This window comes from Pseudophryne corroboree, chromosome 1, assembly GCF_028390025.1.
Source record: "Pseudophryne corroboree isolate aPseCor3 chromosome 1, aPseCor3.hap2, whole genome shotgun sequence".
Classification (NCBI taxonomy): Eukaryota; Metazoa; Chordata; class Amphibia; order Anura; family Myobatrachidae; genus Pseudophryne; species Pseudophryne corroboree.
In genome coordinates this window covers 222751676-222775970 of record NC_086444.1, presented here as the reverse complement: position 1 = coordinate 222775970, position 24295 = coordinate 222751676, and the positions used below count along the sequence as shown (strand labels likewise).

The 24295-nt window shown below is 41.8% G+C and overlaps 1 protein-coding gene and 1 long non-coding RNA gene across 3 annotated transcripts in view; one reads left to right on the top strand and one right to left on the bottom strand.

Annotated features, from left to right (window-relative positions):
- FBXL17 (F-box and leucine rich repeat protein 17) overlaps positions 1-24295 on the top strand; it is a 1047892-nt gene that overhangs the window by 1014022 nt on the left and 9575 nt on the right. For both annotated transcript variants that reach the window (XM_063964092.1, XM_063964089.1), the window contains exon 8: positions 14598-14740. In XM_063964092.1, coding sequence (XP_063820162.1) covers positions 14598-14740 — 143 coding nt within the window. The remainder of the gene's footprint in view (positions 1-14597; positions 14741-24295) is intronic.
- Positions 9046-24295, bottom strand: part of LOC135061919 (uncharacterized) — a 90578-nt gene continuing 75328 nt past the window's right edge. Inside the window, exons 3-4 of the long non-coding RNA XR_010248290.1 lie at positions 11588-11723; positions 9046-10354 (exon numbers count right to left, since the gene is read on the bottom strand). This is a non-coding gene — a long non-coding RNA (uncharacterized LOC135061919). The remainder of the gene's footprint in view (positions 10355-11587; positions 11724-24295) is intronic.

Below are 24295 nucleotides of genomic sequence, written 5' to 3'. Positions count from 1 at the left end.
GAATGGTGGAGGATTATATGAGTGACCGCATCCAAGTAGGCACGTCACACAGTCCGTACTTATACTGGCAGGAAAAAGAGGCAATTTGGAGGCCCTTGCACAAACTGGCTTTATTCTACCTAAGTTGCCCTCCCACAAGTGTGTACTCCGAAAGAGTGTTTAGTGCCGCCGCTCACCTTGTCAGCAATCGGCGTACGAGGTTACATCCAGAAAATGTGGAGAAGATGATGTTCATTAAAATGAATTATAATCAATTCCTCCGCGGAGACATTGACCAGCAGCAATTGCCTCCACAAAGTACACAGGGAGCTGAGATGGTGGATTCCAGTGGGGACGAATTGATAATCTGTGAGGAGGGGGATGTACACGGTGATATATCGGAGGGTGAAGATGAGGTGGACATCTTGCCTCTGTAGAGCCAGTTTGTGCAAGGAGAGATTAATTGCTTCTTTTTTGGGGGGGGTCCAAACCAACCCGTCATATCAGTCACAGTCGTGTGGCAGACCCTGTCACTGAAATGATGGGTTGGTTAAAGTGTGCATGTCCTGTTTTGTTTATACAACATAAGGGTGGGTGGGAGGGCCCAAGGATAATTCCATCTTGCACCTCTTTTTTCTTTTCTTTTTCTTCGCATCATGTGCTGATTGGGGAGGGTTTTTTGGAAGGGACATCCTGCGTGACACTGCAGTGCCACTCCTAAATGGGCCCGGTGTTTGTGTCGGCCACTAGGGTCGCTAATCTTACTCACACAGTCAGCTACCTCATTGCGCCTCTTTTTTTCTTTGCGTCATGTGCTGTTTGGGGAGGGTTTTTTGGAAGGGACATCCTGCGTGACACTGCAGTGCCACTCCTAGATGGGCCCGGTGTTTGTGTCGGCCACTAGGGTCGCTAATCTTACTCACACAGCTACCTCATTGCGCCTCTTTTTTTCTTTGCGTCATGTGCTGTTTGGGGAGGGTTTTTTGGAAGGGACATCCTGCGTGACACTGCAGTGCCACTCCTAGATGGGCCCGGTGTTTGTGTCGGCCACTAGGGTCGCTAATCTTACTCACACAGTCAGCTACCTCATTGCGCCTCTTTTTTTCTTTGCGTCATGTGCTGTTTGGGGAGGGTTTTTTGGAAGGGCCATCCTGCGTGACACTGCAGTGCCACTCCTAGATGGGCCCGGTGTTTGTGTCGGCCACTAGGGTCGCTAATCTTACTCACACAGTCAGCTACCTCATTGCGCCTCTTTTTTTCTTTGCGTCATGTGCTGTTTGGGGAGGGTTTTTTGGAAGGGCCATCCTGCGTGACACTGCAGTGCCACTCCTAGATGGGCCCGGTGTTTGTGTCGGCCACTAGGGTCGCTAATCTTACTCACACAGCTACCTCATTGCGCCTCTTTTTTTCTTTGCGTCATGTGCTGTTTGGGGAGGGTTTTTTGGAAGGGACATCCTGCGTGACACTGCAGTGCCACTCCTAGATGGGCCCGGTGTTTGTGTCGGCCACTAGGGTCGCTTATCTTACTCACACAGCGACCTCGGTGCAAATTTTAGGACTAAAAATAATATTGTGAGGTGTGAGGTATTCAGAATAGACTGAAAATGAGTGTAAATTATGGTTTTTGAGGTTAATAATACTTTGGGATCAAAATGACCCCCAAATTCTATGATTTAAGCTGTTTTTTAGTGTTTTTGGAAAAAAACACCCGAATCCAAAACACACCCGAATCCGACAAAAATAATTCGGTGAGGTTTTGCCAAAACGCGTTCGAACCCAAAACACGGCCGCGGAACCGAACCCAAAACCAAAACACAAAACCCGAAAAATTTCAGGCGCTCATCTCTACACAGTAGTGCCCCTTACACACTGTGTGTGTGCATTCCAGCTCCCGCCAGGATGTTGTCACCTCTGGTACATGCCAGGACATAGGAAATGTAATTTCCCTGTTGTACATATATATGTACAATGGAAGACATCAGCACGGAGGGCCATGTTGCCGAATGCAGCATGGCCCCCACCGTCGCTGCCGGCATCGGTAAGTGTGTATTCAATCGACAAGTGTGTATGTACTTGGCGATACCGGGTCCTATCGACTGGGATGTTGTGCTGGGTACACATTGTCTAATGTGTACTCAGCTTTAGATAACATAAAATGAATTTCCCAGGCTTCCTCATTCTTGAGGGAAAAGAGGGCATTCCGATTGTCTGTAAATCCTACTGATCCCTTTCATTTGGTGTTTTTGCCTTATCTGACTGTACTGTACCTATCGGCGTTAGGAATACATATTTCTATATGGAGACATGTTCTGCCCTGCTGTAACAGCAGGTTAATGAACGCATAACACTTTCTTAAAAATACTGGCTTATGTGCAGCCAGCAGAAAGATTTCTGCTTATTCAGCGCTTGTAGAAGGGGCTTATAGCAGCCGTGGCCAAGCACTGGGCCCCCAATACATTTATCTAAGTGTGAAGAAAATTATGTATTTTGGAAGGTGAATAAGCAGAAGGTATCTACAGCCATTATAGCAGGCTGTGGCACAGGAATAATCACTACAGAGGATATGTAGCCTCCATTTAGGGAATGGGTAAGGAGCTGGTAATGAATGGGTTGTTATTCCTACTGTAGACCTTGGAATTATTAAAGGCAACAGGTAAAGGGCAACAACTTGGAGCCATAATGTCAACTGATTAGGACTGGAGCAGCTGGTATATTGCACTCTGAAAACAGGGACACAGTAAGACGGGGTAAAGAATATGTGATTGCATAGAGGTAGGTGATAAAGAGAGAAGGATTTGCCTAAGCTGTGCAATGGTCAGTGTGTAACTGTGCAAACAAGGTGGCACAGGCTTGTAACTCCCCCCTCCATTCATCATTATAACTCCCCACTCCATCCATCATCAGGCTTGGAACTCCCCCCTCCATCCACCTCACTAACATCCTCCTCATGCAGTCCACTCCTGACTGTGCACAGGATCCACCCCTGACCAGGGGGATGCTCCGGCCAGAACAAGAACAGTTTTCACACAACCCCTTCCCTGCCAGGCAGCACATACTGGGTGCTCGCCTCATGACTAGTATTAAACCAGCCTGTGCTGACATGCAGGCTGTGAGAGGAGGAAAGGAAGGGGGAACATCTGGCCTGAGGATTAACCCTGACACTACCACTGCCCACTACCCACTCTGGGCAGACAACCAATAGGCATGCAGCTTCTAAAATGATCTCTCTGCTGTGCCAGGCAAGGGGTTTGTGGGAGTTGTAGTTTATTTATTTTCTTGACTGTAGTGCAACTGTGGGTGGCAATTGATTTGATACATGTCCCAAACAGTAGAGGGCGGAGCTCTGAGCCAGTGGGCGGGGCGCTATCCAGCAGAGTCGAGCCTGCTCACTCTCATCTCCCCTTCCCCCACGCTCCCACCTAGTCCATCTTCCCTGCTCTCCTCCTCTTACTCTAACTGTTGCGGTGCTGCCTGCTCTACTGGGACAGCCACGCCTCCTTCCACAGACATCCCAGCAGGGCAGTCATCACCGCAGCAGCTAGTTTTATTTTGTGAGACAGTGCTCTCTCACTGCTGCATGTGCGTGACTGGGTGCAGAGGGAGCTGCGGGCCCTGGAAACAGCTCGGGCCCCATAGCAGCTGCATATCTTACACCCACGGTAGTTATGCCAGTGTTGGCAACCCTTGGTGCCAGTGCCACAAGGATGTTCCCACTTGCAGGGTTGGCTAGTCTCATACTACTCATGCTGCTCCTCTGCTCCTGCTCTGCCTCCTTTCCTCACAGAATAGATGGGTTTGCTGTGCTAGACCCTCACCAACCAGAGAACCCAAGCGTGACCTTAATAACATTGGAGTCTTGGCCTCTGGTGAGTCAAGCCTGCCACATTTACTATAGTCCTGGTCACAGTTGAACATAAGCATGTCTTAAACTCCAGACTACAAATGAATAACCTAACCTGAGCAGAATAGCTTAAAGAAACGGACAGGGAAGCCACTAACATTTTAATACCCATCTATTACTTTTGTAAATGTTTGCATGCAGTATGGCGGTGGCACTCCAAAAATGTTTTTGACTTGTAATGTTAAACATCTGACACCCAAAGCGAAAAACCCATGGTATAAATAAGGAATTGTAGCCTGTTCTCTGCTCTTGATTCAGTAATGACTGTGTAAAACTAGAGAATCAAAATGCAGCCGATAAATATAATCAAACTGAAATGTTCGGATATGAAAGTAAAATAAATTGATATGCATTAACCTATTTTCCACTAAAGTATCATTGAAAGTGACATATTACCTCCCCCTCCATTATAGAATAAGTATACTGTCCTTGAGTGTTGGGTGTGTGTGCATACCAGATCATTCCTCTTCCTTTGGTGAGAATGTGGTGCAATTGTTTATGAAATAGTGGAAAAGGGGCATGGTCGCAGAGCAAAATAGCACCAATGTTAGATTATATTACTGGTTCTTTAGTAATTTGTCACACCTGAAGTGGCCAATAGTATGATCTGTGGGGTAGAAAAATAAAAGCTTGTACTCACATATGAGGATAAAGCTTGTGAGCTCTTAAGTGTAACATCTGCATCAGACGTTGATTCTATTATCAGATTAAAAATCCCAAGAACATTGGACATAACCTCTTCTCATTTTTTTCTGCCCATTAAAAGAGGCCCTTAATAGATTTTTTCTGATGGACATTAGATACTAATGTGTGTGTAATGTTGTTAAGGTCACAAACTAGTATGAGGTAGCGGCCAAGGAGATCTGTAATTTGCTGATGTAAGTGAAATGCAACTTTTCACTTAATTAGTATGACCGCATCAGTTTTTTTTTATTTTCTAAAGAATATTTTTATTGGGAAAGGTTAGGTTGATGTACAACTAAACGTCATTTCCTGCAGTTTATATACATATGTGTGTATGTGTGTATATATATATATATATATATATATATATACTGCTCAAAAAAATAAAGGGAACACTAAAATAACACATCCTAGATCTGAATGAATTAAATATTCTTATTAAATACTTTGTTCTTTACATAGTTGAATGTGCTGACAACATCATCACACAAAAATGATCAATGGAAATCAAATTTATTAACCCATGGAGGTCTAGATTTGGAGTCACCCTCAAAATAAAAGTGGAAAAACACACTACAGGCTGATCCAACTTTGATGTAATGTCCTTAAAACAATTCAAAATGAGGCTCAGTAGTGTGTGTGGCCTCCACGTGCCTGTATGACCTCCCTACAATCCACACAAGTGGCTCAGGTAGTGCAGCTCATCCAGGATTGCACATCAATGTGAGCTGTGGCAAGAAGGTTTGCTGTGTCTGTCAGCGTAGTGTCCAGAGCATGGAGGCGCTACCAGGAGACAGGCCAGTACATCAGGAGACGTGGAGGAGGCCGTAGGAGGGCAACAACCCAGCAGCAGGACCGCTACCTCAGCCTTTGTGCAAGGAGGAACAGGAGGAGCACTGCCAGAGCCCTGAAAAAAAAACGACCTCCAGGAAGCCACAAATGTGCATGTGTCTACTCAAACGATCAGAAACAGACTCCATGAGGGTGGTATGAGGGCCCGACGCCCACAGGTGGGGGTTGTGCTTACAGCCCAACACCGTGCAGGACGTTTGGCATTTGCCAGAGAACACCAAGATTGGCAAATTCGCCGCTGGCGCCCTGTGCTCTTCACAGATGAAAGTAGGTTCTCACTGAGCACATGTGACAGAGTTTGCGGACGCCAAGGAGAACATTCTGCTGCCTGCAACATCCTCCAGCATGACCTGTTTGGCAATGGGTCAGTAATGGTGTGGGGTGGCATTTCTTTGGGGGGCCGCACAGCCCTCCATGTGCTCGCCAGAGGTAGCCTGACTGCCATTAGGTACCGAGATGAGATCCTCAGACCCCTTGTGATACCATATGCTGGTGCGGTTGGCCCTGGGTTCCTCCTTATGCAAGACAATGCTAGACCTCATGTGGCTGGAATGTGTCAACAGTTCCTGCAAGACGAAGGCATTGATGCTATGGACTGGCCCGCCCGTTCCCCAGACCTAAATCCAATTGAGCACATCTGGGACATCATGTCTCGCTCCATCCACCAATGCCACGTTGCACCACAGACTGTCCAGGAGTTGGCGGATGCTTTAGTCCAGGTCTGGGAGAAGATCCCTCAGGAGACCATCCGCCACCTCATCAGGAGCATGCCCAGGCTTTGTAGGGAGGTTATACAGACACGAGGAGGCCACACACACTACTGAGCCTCATTTTGACTTGTTTTAAGGACATTACATCAAAGTTGGATCAGCCTGTAGTGTGTTTTTCCACTTTAATTTTGAGGGTGACTCCAAATCCAGACCTCCATGGGTTAATAAATTTGATTTCCATTGATCATTTTTGTGTGATTTTGTTGTCAGCACATTCAACTATGTAAGGAACATAGGGGCAGATGTATTAACCTGGAGAAGGCATAAGGAAGTGATAAACCAGTGATATGTGCAAGGTGATAAACACACCAGCCAATCAGCTCCCATATGTAAATTAACAGTTAGGAACTGATTGGCTGGCGCGTGTATCACCTTGCACATATCACTGGTTTATCACTTCCTTATGCCTTCTCCAGGTTAATACATCTGCCCCATAGTATTTAATAAGAATATCTCATTCATTCAGATCTAGGATGTGTTATTTTAGTGTTCCCTTTATTTTTTTGAGCAGTGTATATGTATATATATATATATATATATATATATATATATATATTATACACACACGCACGCACACACACACACACAAACATGCATTAGGTATGTTAGGTTCCTAGTAGAGATTGTTTCCTGTGAAAGGTGAATTAAGACTCTTGTGACTGTAGGATACGTACGCTATGGCTATTATTAAAGGATGGAAATACATTATACTGCAATCATATGAATAGGATGCATTATGGCCAAGGGGACGGGGAGTGCACTGCAAATGGATTGTGAAGTAGTGAGCATGAGAAATATTTGTGGGCTAAAGCTGTATAGAAACAGTAATAGAATACTACACAGCCCTACATCTTTAGGAATAAACAACACAGACAATAAACATAATATTTTTTTTTTAACCGTACAAGGCTAAAAGTACAAAGTGAAGCAAGCATTTGGGTGGACCACAGATATTCAGCTTATATTCACAGATCAAGCCGGACATGCAGAAAGGTAAACCCTGGGATATAAGAATATTTAACACATTACCCTGCTGGATAAAAGTTATTACCATATCTAAATAAGAGCACAGACACCGCATATTCTATTATGAGGCGGCTCATGCTGGTAGAGGGTTCCCGCTTGGCTGGCTTACTACTTCAGTAATCATTTAAAATTTACTCTGCTTTGAAGACTAATTCTTAGTATTTGATATTTCCACTTAAAAGCCTGGACAATAGTATGCCTAGTTGTGTGGCAGAAGATTGTTTAAATAAAGGGTTGAACAGAGCACACAGCCAATTTTACTTGAACTGTGCACCAATTTGTGATTTCTATGCGGTAGACATTTTGGAGGAGATTCAAATGTTTGAAAAGTTGGTTGGGTGTCTGTTTTTCCCTGTCTATTAGGAAAAAACAGACTCCCAACTGACTTTTCAAACATTTGAATCTACCCCTTTGGGTGGTATCCTATTACCTCCGGTCAATAACAGCGGGGTAATTGGTTAATCGGGCTATCCAATTAGCCCCGATAAGCTGGCATGAGGCACGGCTTATCAGGGATTTTGTTTCACCTGCCTAAGGCAGGCAAAACCAAATCGGCAGCAGCAGCCCCATATGCAATAACGGGGCTGTGGCCACCGAAAACACACAGGTATCACTGAATCTGTGTATTTTTGGGAAGAATTTTTTTTTATTTTTTTTACAGGCATCCGTGAAACAGCGGGAGAAAGTGCGAAAAACTGACTTTTTCACACCCAATGTTTTACCATGGCTAATAGGATACCGCCCTTTGTTATATAAGAAGCAGTGAGAGCCCCTTCCTTCTGCAATACAAGGTATCACTGCTTCATAAATAGACCCTGCTTTCAAGAGAAATCAGAGAAAGTAGGACGTTAAAGATGAATTTTAGTAAAGTAAGTTTAACTTTTAAGTGCTGTTGTCTGTGAATGAGCAATGGAAGAATAAAGAGAGCTCATTTAAGCCTTCTAATTAAGCTGCCAATCAATATGGCTTAGGCATTCCAAATGCTCAGAATCAAAAATATGTCTGTTTAGTTTAGCAGCTTTTGGAAGTATAATCTGACAAACATATTTATAGGGCTGATGTCCCATATGACTTGTCATGGTCATTTTTGTTGGAAGATAAAAACAGATGTGCCTACAGATGTGTCCTCATACATCTAGCCTCAGTACGCCACGCACCGCGAGATGTTTCCCATGCGTTGATTCGGCAGTTTCCATGCTAATGTCAGGAATCCTGGGGGGATTTTTTTGTCGAAAGTGCTTCCATTTGCAGTAATGCGAATAAGACGCACTAGCACACTCTGCTAATTAAAATGATATGCGGCATGCCTATATTCTGTGTGCATCTTTGGCTGTATCTGTATACGAAAATGCTATGTTATTGTTTTCCAAAATGTAGACATGACGCATATCATTTAATCAGCAGAGTCTGCTTGTGCGTCTTATTCATGTTCGGGGAAAAAGTGCACAAAAATATGCCCGGTGTTTGTAAACTCACTCATGACTCTGTGTGACTATAAGGGGTGTATGACGTGACTGCAGTAAGGATAAGAGGATACATCTGTAATAAGCACATTAACTGTTGTCTCCATTATCTGCAAAACTGACCAGTTTCACACTTGAACCAGTATTACGCTGCATTCAGCTCTAGTCAGGACATATTTATTTTATTCATTATTTTATTCAGTTCTTCCTTATACAGACTACAATAGAGATACAATGCAAATATTGAAATATTAACTACAACATATAATCCAAGATGCACAACATAAGTGTGAAAAGCAGAAGGGTAGGAAAGGAGCAAGTAGAAGCTTTTATCATTTAACATTGGCGTTTATTGTGGACAGAGATGTAATATACTGTAGGGCACTAAATACAATGACAAACAGAGGGAATAAGTACATAAACCAACGATGCCAGATTATTTTGTAGTCTCTACACATCTGTTAACATCCTCCAGTTGCCTACTTTTCAGGAATATACAGAAGACTTCTAAATTAGGGCGAGTGATGACGTTCTGCACATGTGCCGATGCTACGCACCTCCTCCTGCATTTGCAGTACTAAGGATTGCATTTGCCAAGTTGCTATGAGCAGCTTTGCATATGCAATCCTTTCTGAATGAAGCCCTTAGTATTTAAAATACAGTTTAAAACAACCCATTTCCAAATGTCATCTTCCTGCCACCCTACCAGAACCCCCACATCTCATGTCTCTCCACAATGATGCAGTTAGCTTTCTCAAGAGTGTGGAGGTGGGGCTGGCTTATGCAAATGACATTATCATGGCCCCACCCACTTAAGGTAAACGAGAAGCAGGAGCCAGAAGGGTGTTTAAAGAATGTGTTTTCTATTCATGTTATTTCAAAGTTGGAAAATACATGCATTTGTTGTAAAATGATAAAATTTCTGGAATAAAGAAAAGGGACACCACACCTCAAATATGTAGAAATTCTAATAAAGTTTTTCTACATTTCAATTACACACATAGATATAAAAGTATACAGTATAAGAACACACATTTAATGCCACAAATAATACAATAGCACAACAGTAGGAAAGTGTTACTTTGCTGCTTCTGTGATGGGGGAAAAAGCAGGGTCATAAATACTTAGGAAGATCTAGTCTGGGTGCTATGAAACTACGACGACAACGTCTAACAGTCATGTACAGTAGTTTAGCAGCGGCCAGGGTTCCTGTCTCCTGCACTAAGGAATCACATTTTAATTTGTATCTTACAGTGTTCAGCAACAGTCACTGAGACACTGGCACAGCAGCCACCTTGTGGTGAAATATATTAAGTATTATAATTTCCCAATATTTTTCCCATTGCTGTTACTAAGGTCCTGCGTAACAAGGCTTTTATACTTATGTAGATGCATTAATCATCAGTAAAATGTGCTTTTAAATGTGGGGGAAAAATGCATTTTAAAGATTTCTTTAAGCACAAGTAGTTCTCCTGTGACCATGCCTCTGGAAATAGTTACTTAAGGCAAAAGGTAAAGTGGCAATGTATATTAATCCGGTGATTCAGTCACTAAAAGCTTCTGCAGGGCAGCAGACAAAAGGTTTTCATTTCATACGCCTAATGCATGACGGTATTGAATAAAGATGAGAATCCGCTCCTCTGAACGCTTGCTTCTGTCCAGGTTTAATGTGCTGTCACCTGTCGACACTCGCATTGGTTATTAATCATAAAAAAAGATGTTCTTGACAGTCATCAGAAATATTTAGTACACCCACTGGTTCAGTAAAAAGCAAGAATAATGGCTTGAAATGTACAAATACATTATCCTGAAAAGTTCCCCTTTATCTTGTGAGCACTGCAAGCGTCTGTTGCTACATTAAACAGCATAAACACATGCAATTCCAAAGTGACCTCACATTGCTTTGTTGTGCCATTCTGAGACAGTAGCTTTAGCAATATTTGCTTTGGGCCTTATTCAGGTCTGTAAGCATACCCAAAAAGCACACTAATGGGCAAAACCATGTGCACTGCAGGTGGGGCAGATGTAACATGTGCAGAGAGATTTATATTTGGGTGGGTTATATTGTTTCTGTGAAGGGTAAATACTGGCTGCTTTATTTTTACATTGCAATTTAGATTTCAGTTTGAATATACCCCACCTGAATCTAACTCTCTCTGCACATGTTACATCTGCCCCACCTGCACTGCACATGGTTTTGGCCATTAGTGTGCTTTTTTGGTTTGCTAACAAGCCTGAATAGGGCCCTTGTGTGTGTTTAGCTTCTTAGCATACTCTACTTCCCAGTAATACCTTAATGTACACATCTGAAACACACAAGTACATTGAAGTATCTACTTTCCAAGGTTAAATGCACAAATAATCTACATTACATATTAGGTATTTACTGAACAATATATAGACATTCATGGTTCATGTTTACATTTTGGGGTTTATTGTTCCTTTAAATTTCCAGGGTAGCATCTCTTCCCCTCAACTAATAAAACTCACTGGTTACTTCACTTATACCCTTTTCAGACAGAAAACCGGGCAATTACCAGGCATTTCAGTGCCCGGTTGTGTTGCCGGGCTCTGTCTGACCCCCCCCCCCCCCCTTCCCTTCCCCCCCTTTAACACAGAGAAGCAAATTACCAGGTCAAGAATTTTGACCCGGTAATTTGCAGATCAACACTGGTATTTTGTCTGTGTGAAAGGATCAAACCGGGTCGAAATTCCCGTGTTTCCAACCCTGGTAAATTTGTGAGTTGAAGTCCTGGGAATTTCAACCTGGGTTGACCTTTTCACACAGAAAAAGGAACCCGTGTTTTTCGTGAATTTACCGGGTTTAACTGCTTCACCTGGTAATTTCATTTTCTGTGTGAAAGGGGTATTAAGAACCCAGCAATTTTGTTATATAGTATACGCTCACTCACCCTGGTACTTCAGCAACATCCAGTCCGTTTCACTCCACACACAGGTCTCAGCAGTGCTAGGATGCAACATTTTCCTGCATGACTGTTACTGTTAGGTGTACGGAGCTTATTTTGTTCCCGATATCACGTCTGACTCCTGTAAGAGGAATGAGTAAGGTCATCGGTTTATAAATGAGTAAATAAGTGCTTTTTATGCTTTACAGTTAAACTGAATCCAATATGAAAAATATAGCTTTGGGTGCCATTCATCTAGTTATTTTAAAAACAAAACTTTGCCCTGGATTGCCCTGAATGTTCCTTTTGGATCTGTTGATGGATGCAACAGTCCCACCTGCACTTATTGTTCAGGCTGTTTAAAGACCAGAGCAAGCGCCAGGTCAGACTTTAACCACTATCAGGCTAAATGCTCGGGGTTTGACAAACTCTGCATCCAGCATGAACCAGTCTTTTTTTTTTTTTTTCTTGGCAAGGGAATATTACTATATTGAAAAATTATGCAGTATAAACTATATAAAAAAGAGGAATTGTATGGACATTTCCAGGGGCAAACCTTTAAAACCAAGGGCCATGCAACTACTAGGTCATTTAATTGCTAAGTAAAACAATAGATTATGCTCCGTATTGCCAAAGTGCCTGATGCACCCAGGAGACATCAGGAAATTGCAACCTGTATCCAAGTCCAGTGCTAATATTCCGTAACATTTTGTTTCACCTTAAATGTTATACAGTTACTAGGTGTTCCATGTAGGAGGATTGATAGGAACATACTTAATAGGGACATTTATGGTTTTCTAAGCTAACTCTGCTCCTAGATTGAAAATTTCATAGCAAAACTATTTTGCAGTGGTGCAGAGTAACTACATCTGAGATGACGAAGGGCAATACATTCTGTGGTGTGGTGTGGCTGGGATAGAACAGAGACCCAAACCTGTAAGGCTATGTTCTGCTGGTGACATTTCATGGCCAGATACAGTATAAGGGCAATAATGCATAATACATTTTCACACATCTCACCTGCATTGGAGGCAGTTCTGAGCCCTGTAGTGTGAGGAATTCACAGCAAGATTGATAGGAAATAAAGATCATTGGGGCAGATGTATTAACCTGGAAAAGACATAAGGAAGTGATAAACCAGTGATATGTGCAAGGTGATAAACGAACCAGCCAATCAACTCCAATATGTAAATTAACAGCTAGGAGCTGATTGGCTGGTGCATTTATCACCTTGCACATATCACTGGTTTATCACTTCCTTATGCCTTCTCCAGGTTAATACATTTGCCCCAGTGTTTGGTGTGACAGACAGACGGACACAATACTTCTCTGTGCTTGCGTGTATGGAACTGCAGCATGGTTTCAGCACTGCAGTGGTTAAACTTTGTTATACCGAATGTATTTTTTATAGCGTTTTGCATAGAAGCTGCAGAAAATATCATCCCGCGAAAGCAACCAAGTGTGCCATATTTCAAGGGCATTTTTCACTAGTAATGAGCAGTCACAAAATGTGATTTAATAAATGCTATTTCAACCTTAAGTACCTCGGCTATCTAATATTCTGTGAGTAGTGCTTATGCTGGCCTCATATCGAAACTCTGCAATTGCTAATGAGATCTTTTTAAGCAATGACATGCTTTGCAAATTGTAACAAAGAAGAGTTTACAGAAATTGACGTGGGCAATTATAGAACAAGGTTAATGATCATATTCCTAAGTGAAATAGTTTAATGTTTCTGATATATACTGATTATATCAAATTATAAGGGAGCACAAGACCGCTTGTCATCATGCCTTCCATTACAATGATGCCTGGCCTCTTTGTACTTACATAGCTGTTGTCTGTTCTGGTTTAGGTTCTGGATTATGTTACTTTTATTATTTTATTTGCTTTGTTCATCTGGTTGTATTTTGTACACGTGAATTCCATGTTTTTGTTTTAATTTGCTGCCTGAAGACAGGAATTTCTAAAATGAGATGCTTATGTATTGCTTGCTTTAGGGCTCTGTGAAGTAATATTATTCATTCAGCCTAGAACGAGTTAATCAATTTGTCATACTTAACTATATAAATTCCAATACTTTGACATAAGATCCCATTGTGTAGCATAATTATTTTCCTGGATACGTTTTAGCGGTGCTTAGAGGACAGCTCCACATTTATGTAACCCATTATATCTGAGCTCGTTATGCCTTAAACATGCGCGGATTTATATTGTTTATACCCCTGGGCCACTATTGCAGCACTTCCCAGCCAGCTCAATTCCACAGAGTATCATGACATCCACAACCTTTGTAAAAGAGTTATGTTTATTCTATCACTAAATTAATTTCAGATTGCCAATTCTTTGCACCCCTGGTATACCGGTTTACACAGAAGTAAATGTACATATTATATAAGAAGGTCCGTTTAAAAAGAAACATCTTTAAATAAGTTGCGAATTGTCAGTAGGGATTTCAACTTTCTGCAAACCCAGGTCTGAAGAACAAATGCTAGTTTCCATTCTGGCATTATAAAACATGTGATCTCTGTGGTATCCAGCTTCTACATAGGCCCCGCCCCCAAGTACAGGATCCGGAAGTCCTAGATGGGTCATTTGTTTGAATATATTTATATTTAATCCAGTATTATTTTAGATAAAGGAAGTTAGATCAATTGGTTTAGTGGCAGTACTATCAGGTTTTGTGGCCTCCCGATGTGCACTGTCCTGATTTGGGCATATGATGTCCTGATTTTGTTATTAAAAAATTTGGAAGATCTGTTGAAGGAGAACATTTGCTATGACATAATCCGATCCAATCTATCACATTTTTCCAAGGTCACAGTAAGTTTTTGGCCTGGGTGAATATGTGACTCAATGTCAAAATTGTGCTATTAACCAAAAGCAAATGAATCGGCACCATTTTATTAACTATACAAAAACTGACATCTGTATATAATCTGTTTGGCTAGAGTCTCTTGCATTTCTTTAATGTTTTTATTGTATTAGTGATGTATTGATTTGTTTATTTGCACAGCTTTGATAGCCATTGGTCGATACAGCATGTCCATAGAAACGGTGGATGTTGGATGGTGTAAGGAGATTACAGATAAAGGAGCCACATTGATTGCACAAAGCAGCAAATCCATTCGGTATCTGGGCTTGATGAGATGTGATCAGGTAAGATGAAATAATTCTGATGCTCTATTTTATATGTTGCTTGGGACTCAGTTTCTAAATCATAAAGTTTTGTATATTGTTGATTATTGTTTTATTAGTTACATTTATATTAAACAGGGCATTAATTTTAGTGTTTCTTTTATTAAAACCTGAATATGAATTTAAACTATTCTATCAGATAGGAATACCGGGAATAAGTTGATGCTCTTCTACTTTAAACCCATTTCCTATAATTTTATATTAATGAATTTTGTATTAAGGAAACCGGAAGCATATGATAAGTACGGGAATCAGACAATTTAGTAATGGAGCTTGGATAGAAGATACCTGTCCATTTACCGCTAATGTCAAAAACTCTTACAGATTATAATTTCACTTGGTGAAATTAAAATAGAAAGTGTTTTTGTTTTGTGCTGCTCCAGGGCCATAAAGGTGTATGGGTACACGTACCAAAGATCATGCTCTCTAGTGCTCCCAACATACTCTCCCCTGAGGTCAATTTACCTCAGCCTATCCTGCTCTATCTCCGGAGTCCAAAAAGTGTAATTACTCTCTAATATACATTGACTTCTGTCAGAAGCAGCCACACACTTGCATTTCAAATCTTTATGAACTATTTTGCATCTAGGTCCTCTTGTTTGCCAGCTTCATCCAAAAGGGCCAGATGTAATGCCATCCGAGGTTGGTTGGAGGTGCGGGTTGCCGGCCGAACTCTGGCATTTTTTATAGCAGCAATCATTTACAAGTCATGGTTTTGCCTTGTAAATAGTTGTCCTTTGAAAAATGTCCACGTTCGGCTGCAACCCGTATCTCTGGCCAACTTGGATGGCATTACATATGGCCCATGGTATTTCTGTAGATGACATTAGTTAGTTATAATTTCCCCTATCTACTGTAGCTATCATTATTATTATTATTATTATTATTATTATTCAGTTTTATAGTAGTTTTGCCCCCTAGTACTCCAGATGGTTCTTGATCCATTGTTATGTGTATTCTACTAGAATAAAACAGTGCAAGATGTTTGCAGATAATCTTTTGTTTTGCTGCGATTATTATTGCATGGAAATCATCCTGAATAATGTTATCTAGGAGGTTTAAGTCAGCTTTTATATATATGTCATGTACAGTAAAACACATGATTCATATACATTAATTAATTTCCATGGTGTGCAGACAATACCTCCTAATATTCCCAGCATTCTGTGGGCAGTTTATCCAAATTGGGGCTGTCCTTCCTAAATCTGGGCTTTTAGGGGTAGAACTACAGTATCTATTACCACACAGCAAAGGTTTGGCAGCTACAATATCTCTGTCTTACTTACCCACCTCTTCTTGTTGCACTTGGCGGGTGATTCAGTCCTGATCACTGGGCTGCAAACTTTGCTGCCGCCTCCAGGGGGAGTGTAAATTCGCTGTGCAAGTGTGCAATTCCATGTGTACACAAAGCTGCAAAAATCCACTGTGTGCAGTCTCTGCGCAGCCCAGGACTTACTCCTACAGTGCGATGATAACAGGCTGATCAGGGCTGTAGCTGACATCAGACACCCTCCCTGACACTCCAAGTAAACAGTTTCCACCCACAAATGGCCTCTTCCTGTCAACCACCTTGCGAACGCCCGTGCGATCAGATTTTTCGCACCATCCCGCTGCTGACCGGTGATGCCCTTTATTATTGTCTGACGCGCGTGCGCATTGTGGTGCATGCGCAGGGACTGCCTGATCATCCCCTTAGTTACTAGAGAAAATGGAAATCTTGTTGATGCTCCCTGTGCCTTGTAATTGCCACTTAACTGCCCCACTGTAGCTGGCAACAATAAGTTTTAAAAGTTATGTGTATCCAGTATGAAATGTTTACTGTTGCTGCAGTCATACTGTACCTACCCACAATGGAGACTTTCAAGTTTGTGTGCAGCCCTCCCAAATCCCACCATTTCTCCAGTGCAGACTGGCGTTCACTATCAATTTCCACTTCATGGCCTAACTCCCAGCAACATAATGCAGGGAGTCATAGCAAAATGTAGTGGGAGGTGGGTATAGGATTCACAGCTCCAAGCCCTGTAATCAGATTTGCCATGTTTCCCCGGAGTTAAGAGAAGAAAATCATGAAAAAAAACTTTATCTTTTGAACCGAAAAATTAAATGTGTGATATTTTTGTAAACTAAGATTTTGTAGCAATTTTTTGCATATTAGTTTTTTTTAAAACTTTTTCTTTTTCCCGCTGAACTGAAAGCCTGGTAATATATTCCACGCCAGCGCCGCGGACCGTCTCCCGCAGCTAATCGCAGCGGACCACGATTTAATGGCGGGTCCCGCTGGGAGACCCTGCACTGCTCCTCTGTGACGGCCACGCGGCGGTCCCGGGATACAGTCCACAGAGGTGCCCAAAGAAAGTAGGGTAAAGTGAGATGTACTGGATCTAACTAACCTTGGGGCTAATTCAGACCTGATTGCTGCTGTGCGTGTTCACACAGCAGTGATCAGGTCTGAACTGCGCATGCACTGGCGCCGCAGTGCGCCGGCGCATTCCAGACAGCCGACGGCTGTCTTAGCCCTGCGATCGCCTCTGCCTGATTGACAGGCAGAGGCGGTCGCTGGGTGGGAGGGGGCGGGCTGGCTGCGTTTGGCCGGCGTTTAGTCGTGCCTGGACGGTTGGGGTGTGGGCCGTGGTGGCTGCGTGACATCACACGCAGCCGCCATGACCCGGGCAGCGACAAGTAGCTCCCTGCCAGCGCGCAGGAGCTGCGCTGGTAGGTAGCTGCTCTTCAAGTACAAAAGCGCAATGCTTTTGTACTTGTGTGTGTGTGTGGGGGGGGGGGGGGGTCGGGCCTGACATACAGGCGGACTAGCACTGTGCTGTGCGTCCCCCCGCGTGTCTGAAGACTGATCGTAGATGTGCTAAATTTAGCACATCTACCAACAAGACTAAATTAGGCCCATTATGACTACACAACTCAAACTATTGCAATGACTTTGAGAGACAATTTTGTGCAACCCAGCTAAGTGATGAATAGAGTTGCTAGCAAAGTCTGATTATTCATATAACATTAATGCCTCTGTCTTTATCAATATGTTTTTCCCTTTAATACTGGAGTGTATTAATGCAGTGAATACAAATGTTTGACGGAAAGAAAAAAAAAACAATTAAGACAGCAAATTAACCAAGGAGCATCAACATGCCATCCAAGAGATGTATGAGTGTAATTAAAGAACGACAAATATTACCGTAAAAGAAGATATCTATACTTTTAGCTATGATAATCTCCTCACTGCTGCGTAATTTGTACAATAATTCTTAGTGGGTTTCACTTGCATATTTCAGCTTTATTAAGGTTCTTTTTTCATTGGGTAATAAGCCACTATAAAATGGTATTAGGAAAAAATAAAGGAATGTTCACACCACACTGTAGTGACAGTTACAGCAGAGGCCTACAAGGGTAATTGGCTCTGTCTAAATATACTGTAATTTGTTTGTGGCTACACATTTATCTATGGTTTTAATGATTCCCCCTTTCCACATGATTCTAGCAATGAATAATTGAGTACGTAATCATATTTAAAGTATTGCTCAGGTAGCCTTTGTAAAACAGTGCAGCCAATTACAGACACACAGGCTTTGCTGGATAACTATGGTCTTGTTCAAATTGAGTATTCTATGATAAAGTAAACTGCAACATTAAAAAATAACAGTTGTTTTCAAGATTGTAATTTTTTAGTAATAGTCATATAAATGTTACGAACTCAGTGATGATCCTGTATGAGTATGTTCCATAGATAAAGTATATACTAACAGATATTTTTGAGAATTCTCCTTTAGAATCACATCAAATTGAATGGGTAGTTATCAAAGGGTGTGATATATTATGTCGACATTCATTAGGATGAGACGAGAATGTCAAAATGGTCCATAACCTTGACACTGATATAATGTTGACATTGTTGAAATGTTGACACTGTCTATTTAGTGTAATTCAAACCCCAATGGAATTGTTAACATTGTGACAATGTCAGCATTTCCTATCTCGGCATTCTTTCGATGCCAACGTTTTGAAGGAGTCATCATTAATGATGTTGACATGTTACCATGTCAACATCTTGAATGTCAACCACCTGCTGTCAACATTCTGAATATGAACACTGTAATACAGTAGTTGTGACTACATACCTTATGAAAGTGTCATTGAGGCAGCTTGTACCAGGCACTGCTGGGTGGTGAACCTCGGCCAGTTGTGCACAGCCGGTTATCCTTCAAGGACCGTATGTTCCTAACCTACAAAGTTTACTACCCTTATTCTCAGTAATAACTTTAAAACAATATAATTTACTTAAAAAAACACAAATCCTTAATAACAGTGTAAGACAAGTGAATATTGCAAACTGCAGAAAACAGACCACACAATTCAGTGGGACTTCTGGCTGACCATATATTCCCATCAGATTTTGGCGAAGTAAATCTTGAACAGACACAACTGTGTTCTGCAGAGATGCTTCCCTGTGCTGGTTTTTAATGTGCTCCTTGAGTAAGAATGTGTAGCCAAAAATAGGCAATAACTTTGCAGCACACTGGTGCATGACAGGCCTGACTATACAGTAAGTGCATTATCTTCTTATAATGAAGTAGGCCCCAGTCATGCATTTGCATGCTGCAGAGGAAGGAATGAGACCACGTGCTTCAGACTGCATGTCCTTCCTTCTCTGATCAAGATGTGCTGTGTTGTGTGAAGTATGGCCGGAATAACAATAGGGTGGATGGAGCTGCAGCTCCAGGCCCATAAATGAAAATAGGCCCAGAGGGTCTGCTGGGGCCTGGCAGGTGTATACAGGGGGAAAAAATTCAGGTTACAGCCAGCACTGGCAATCATCCAAGGTCCCAACCTCTTGCCAGACTTCCATCTCACACCCTCTTGTCCGATTAGTTTGCAGGAAACAAACAACAATAACAGAGTGCTCGATTTAGTATACTTACCATGGTGATTGCTACGCCGGATTAAGGGGGGTGGGCACACAGGTGGTGGCACCCCTGAGGCTAGATAATTTGAAAGATATTCAGTGGCAACCCTGCAGCTGTGGCAGGTAAAAGGGGGGATGTACAGTCTTTAGATTGGGTAATCGGTGCATTAAAAACAGCTGCAAGCTAAGCTTACTGCTGTTTGCTAAATATATGATGCAGCAGGCCACACCCCATATGTGCACCACATCCATCCACAGAACTGGCCACACACCCCTAAGGTGGCGTACAATAGGCCCTTCATAAATGTTCATTTCCAGGCCCATGCAGACACTAATTTGGCACTGGTGTGGAGACGTTTATAGGATGTAGAACTTGGCTGCTTCAGGGAATTAATAAGTCTTAGGGGCCTATTTATTAATTATCAGTTTTTTTTGTGGCCATAAGAAATGAAGTACCACTGGCATATATAATTATTCACATCAAGGGGCTTAGAACCCTTCCATGTGATATGTAATAGATGCAGTCGCTTTTCTTTCATTTGCCGGGGGCAGCCACACTTGTGCAAATGTGCAGCCTGCTGACTACACATTTAAGCGTGCCTGGCAGGGATCTTATGGATCCCTCTCCTGGTATTTTTGAGGAGTGTAACCTGTACTCTCCACTGACTAACGCCATCTTCAGGTGGGGTTAAGCACCTAAATGTGTTGTATTCTGGAGCTTGGTAAATTCGCCAGTTAAGCAGTACCCATAGGTTTCTTTTGTGGTCCATAATGTGGAAGCCAAGCAGATATATCCAATATTAAATGCAGTCCCCTGTAGATACATTCAGGGGATACTTAATATTTTCAGGTATCCCCGCCTTACCCCTAAACAGTGTGTTTTCTGGGGAATATCCCACAAATGTAAATTGATAAATAAGCCACTTATACTCAGTTGTTAAACCTGCCAGGCTTCACCAGGCAGGCTCTTATTTGGTAAAAGCTGAAGTGCAGCACGGCATAAAGCAAAGAATAAACTGTGAGTGATGGGGAGTAAAGCAAAGAAGTACTGTTACTGACCTAGACTGTGACACTTCCTTTGCAGGGGACATTAGCAACATTGGACCCTGTAGCATTGCTACACATTACCAGCACCCAATAGGTGTTTGTCTTTGCTAATTTAAGACAAATATAAAGAGTTGTTTATTCTAGCATCCTGCACCTGTCACAACCCGTGCAGTTCCTCTTTCCTGCATGGGATGTTGCTCTCTGCTCTGGTGCTTCTAACACACTCTGGTCTGTATCTCAGTGCTGACACCCCAGGCAGGAAAGAGGAACTACATAGGTTGTGACAGGTGCAGAGTGCTAGAATGAACACTAATAAAGTATGACTTATTTGTGCTAGACTTAAGGGCACAGCAGAACATTTGGAATCTTTGTGTGTCTGTATTTCGTGTACAGTATATTCTGAAGCGTAAAACATACTAGAGCCAACAGTCATGAGCAGACATGGAAATGCAATAATCCTTATTGCAGTAGATGCATGTTTGCTGTAAATGTGCAGGATGAATCGTGCTTTCCGTATAAATATACTCTGTGAATTATACAGTATATGTGTAACATTTGTTTCTTTATTATTTAGGAAAACTACTGTTAGTCTGTTGTCTGAGTGTCAGTGTGCTTTTATCCACCCTCCCCTTTATAATATCTTTATACGCTGTTCTCTAAAGAATAAAAGACCCATTGCTTTAGTACGTTAAACTTCTAAGGAGCTTCCAGTCATTGTGGACTGAACACGCAAGCCTTAAATTATATAAAAACATATAGCAAAAAATAGATTTTGAATCGTTACTACTATGATACTCTTTATGACCAAACCTCCGTGGAATTTCTTTGATATGAAGTTGACATGAATTAGAATTTCACAAGCGTCTAGAGTCCTCCTAGAAAAGATCAGAGAGGACTCTGAGCTGGGTGAAGGGCCCCTCTGTTTGATTCCATTGATTACCCAACTGCCTTCAGGCTACAGGACGCAGTAGAGGCAGAGAGTTATTGATCCAAATGATGAAAATAAAATGAATTCATTTCTCATCAAACTGCTATTGTTACAGCTTTCCTTTTTTTTTTTTTCTTCCCAACTCTTCATCGCTACCAGCATGGAGCGAGAGCATATTGCTCACTGCTCGGAATAAATGCCATTTTGTTTTTGCATGAGAAATTTAAAATGTCAACTTCCACAGCAATGTGCTTGCAATAACTGCATCATAAATGTCTCTGAAATCCTAATCATCATGGTCCATCATTGGGTAGCAATGGGGAGTACAGCCCAGTACAGTACTTGGAAATATCCTATTTATATGAAATCCTTTTTTTTTTTTTTTTAAATTGCAATTAGAGATGCTGGTTAATTAAACAGCATGCTTCGTTTAGGCATGATATATAATTCACACATCAACCCATAATAAGGACCATGCTAATATTAGCCTTGCTAATAACCTGAAACTAACTGCAATTGATATTAGATTATTTTCTACAGCAGGTGACCTGTCATCTGTATTAGTTCCTACCAGTAGCTGCATGTTGCATGCTTGTATGTAGACACATTAATGTGCTAATTAGTGCTATACAAATTATTTCTCATTAGTAGTTTATACGATTGATTTTTTGTTGGCACTCAAAACTGAAAGAAAACGTAAGCAGAAGTTTTTCAGCATTTAACAGTGCTGACAAAAAAAAAATAATTAAAAGTCTGAAATAAAACTTACAAAAACCTGCAGTATTAATGTGAATAACAATAGTCTTCATTCAAAGCAAGTCTTCCAAAGAACTGTATATACATTTATTTTAGAATACAGGTGTGCAAAGTTAGGCAATTGCAAAGTTTCTGAAAGAGAACAATTTCTGCAAACAACCTCAAAAACAGGTGCATTTCATAGGAAAGTATTAACCTAACTTTTAATGGGTTGGGTACGGGATACCGGTAGTGAGGATTCTGGTAGTCAGAATACCGACACCAGCGCCTAAAATCCCAACAGGTGTGAGCCACTAAACTAATCCTAACCCTATCCCTAACACTCCCTTCCCAGAGCCTGGCGGAAGGTGCTAGTGTCATCATGGACATACTATAAAGATGATGCTATTTGCATTATGGCTTTTAAATCCGTTTGTCCACACAAGTAAAACTTTCTGTGGTTAGACAAATAACAATAGAAAAGAGAGGTCCATTGTATTAGAATAGCATCTGTATGCAGATAAATGCCTATGTTTCATACCTGCCTACTCTCTCGGAAATTGCTGGAGACTCTCGGGTATTCCCCCGCACCGCTGATAGAGTTGGCAGATCTCCTGCATCCTACCCGCTTCCTAGGAGATAGTACCAGGAAATTGTGGTGCTGTACAGAGGGGGTGGGGCTAAATGAATTGATATTGTGTAATTTATCCCCGCCCGTGGAACCGCAAGTTGATGCGGTTTCTTGTGATGGTGGCAGAACCTAATGATTTGTTGGCCTGCTCCCCTCCACCCTTCCCTACCCCCGAAGTTTTCAGAAGCATCTCCTCTCTGACCTTCTCCCGGAGAGGAGATTCCAAAAGTGGGTTAGTCTGTTATGTTCCCATAAGCTGATATTTTGGTTGATAAGTTTCCATTTTGATAAGTTCATCTTCTCATTGAATCACATTGTCCGCCATTTTATAATTTCCAGATATGTTTCAGAATGAAACAATTGTCTCCTTGCAAGGTCTGTTTAACACAGACCGATTTATAGCTCTTTTGACAAAAATATATCAAATTGAATTAATATCCCTTAAAGTAGAGATGAGCAGGTTCGGTTTTACTCGGATTTACTCGGTTCTCAAAGCGGCATCTTATTGGCTCATGGATGTCACGTGTTTTGGATAGCCAATAGGAAAAATCTGGATAAAACCAAACTGGCGTTAATTCTGGCGTTAAATCCGAACCCGCTCATTTCTACTTTAAAGCTACACACAGATAATGCATCTTATGAATTCAAACAGTATAACTTAATCAAATATCTATTGATTACATATAAGCCTGATTATAAAATTACTCTAACAGGGTTTACTGTATTATGTTGTTATGTGAAAAAAAAAAAAGTTTAACACTTGCACTGGTAGTATAAAGCGTGAACTGTAAAAGGGAAAAGATTGAGTTTGGAACACTGCAGCCTCCGACTTATGACCCTGATTTCAGGTACCAGGATTGTCTACATCTCATACTGATCTCATTATGCAGTATAGTTGTCAGTCCATATAAGCTTAACGTGACATCACCAGCTATACATGATATATTCCTGATTGAACTAAAAAATAAAGGGCCCTGATCAGGGGCATTTTTAGAGAGGAGGGGGCCCGTGTGCTGACTCCAGGTTGGCCCCTCCTCACCACAGCACCGCAGGCTCCGGCACTGCGCATGCGCAGGTGTCCGGAAAACATGGCGCCCGCCATGGTCTGGAGACTCATTTTCTACTGTGCATGTGTGGCGGCCATTTTGTATGTGATTTTTTTGCTGCGACTGCAGCTCGCATCGCTGGACTCTGGAAAGGTGAGCATTAAAACAATATGGATGCAGTGTGGGCTCCACTGGACCCAGGGGCCTGTGTGCACCG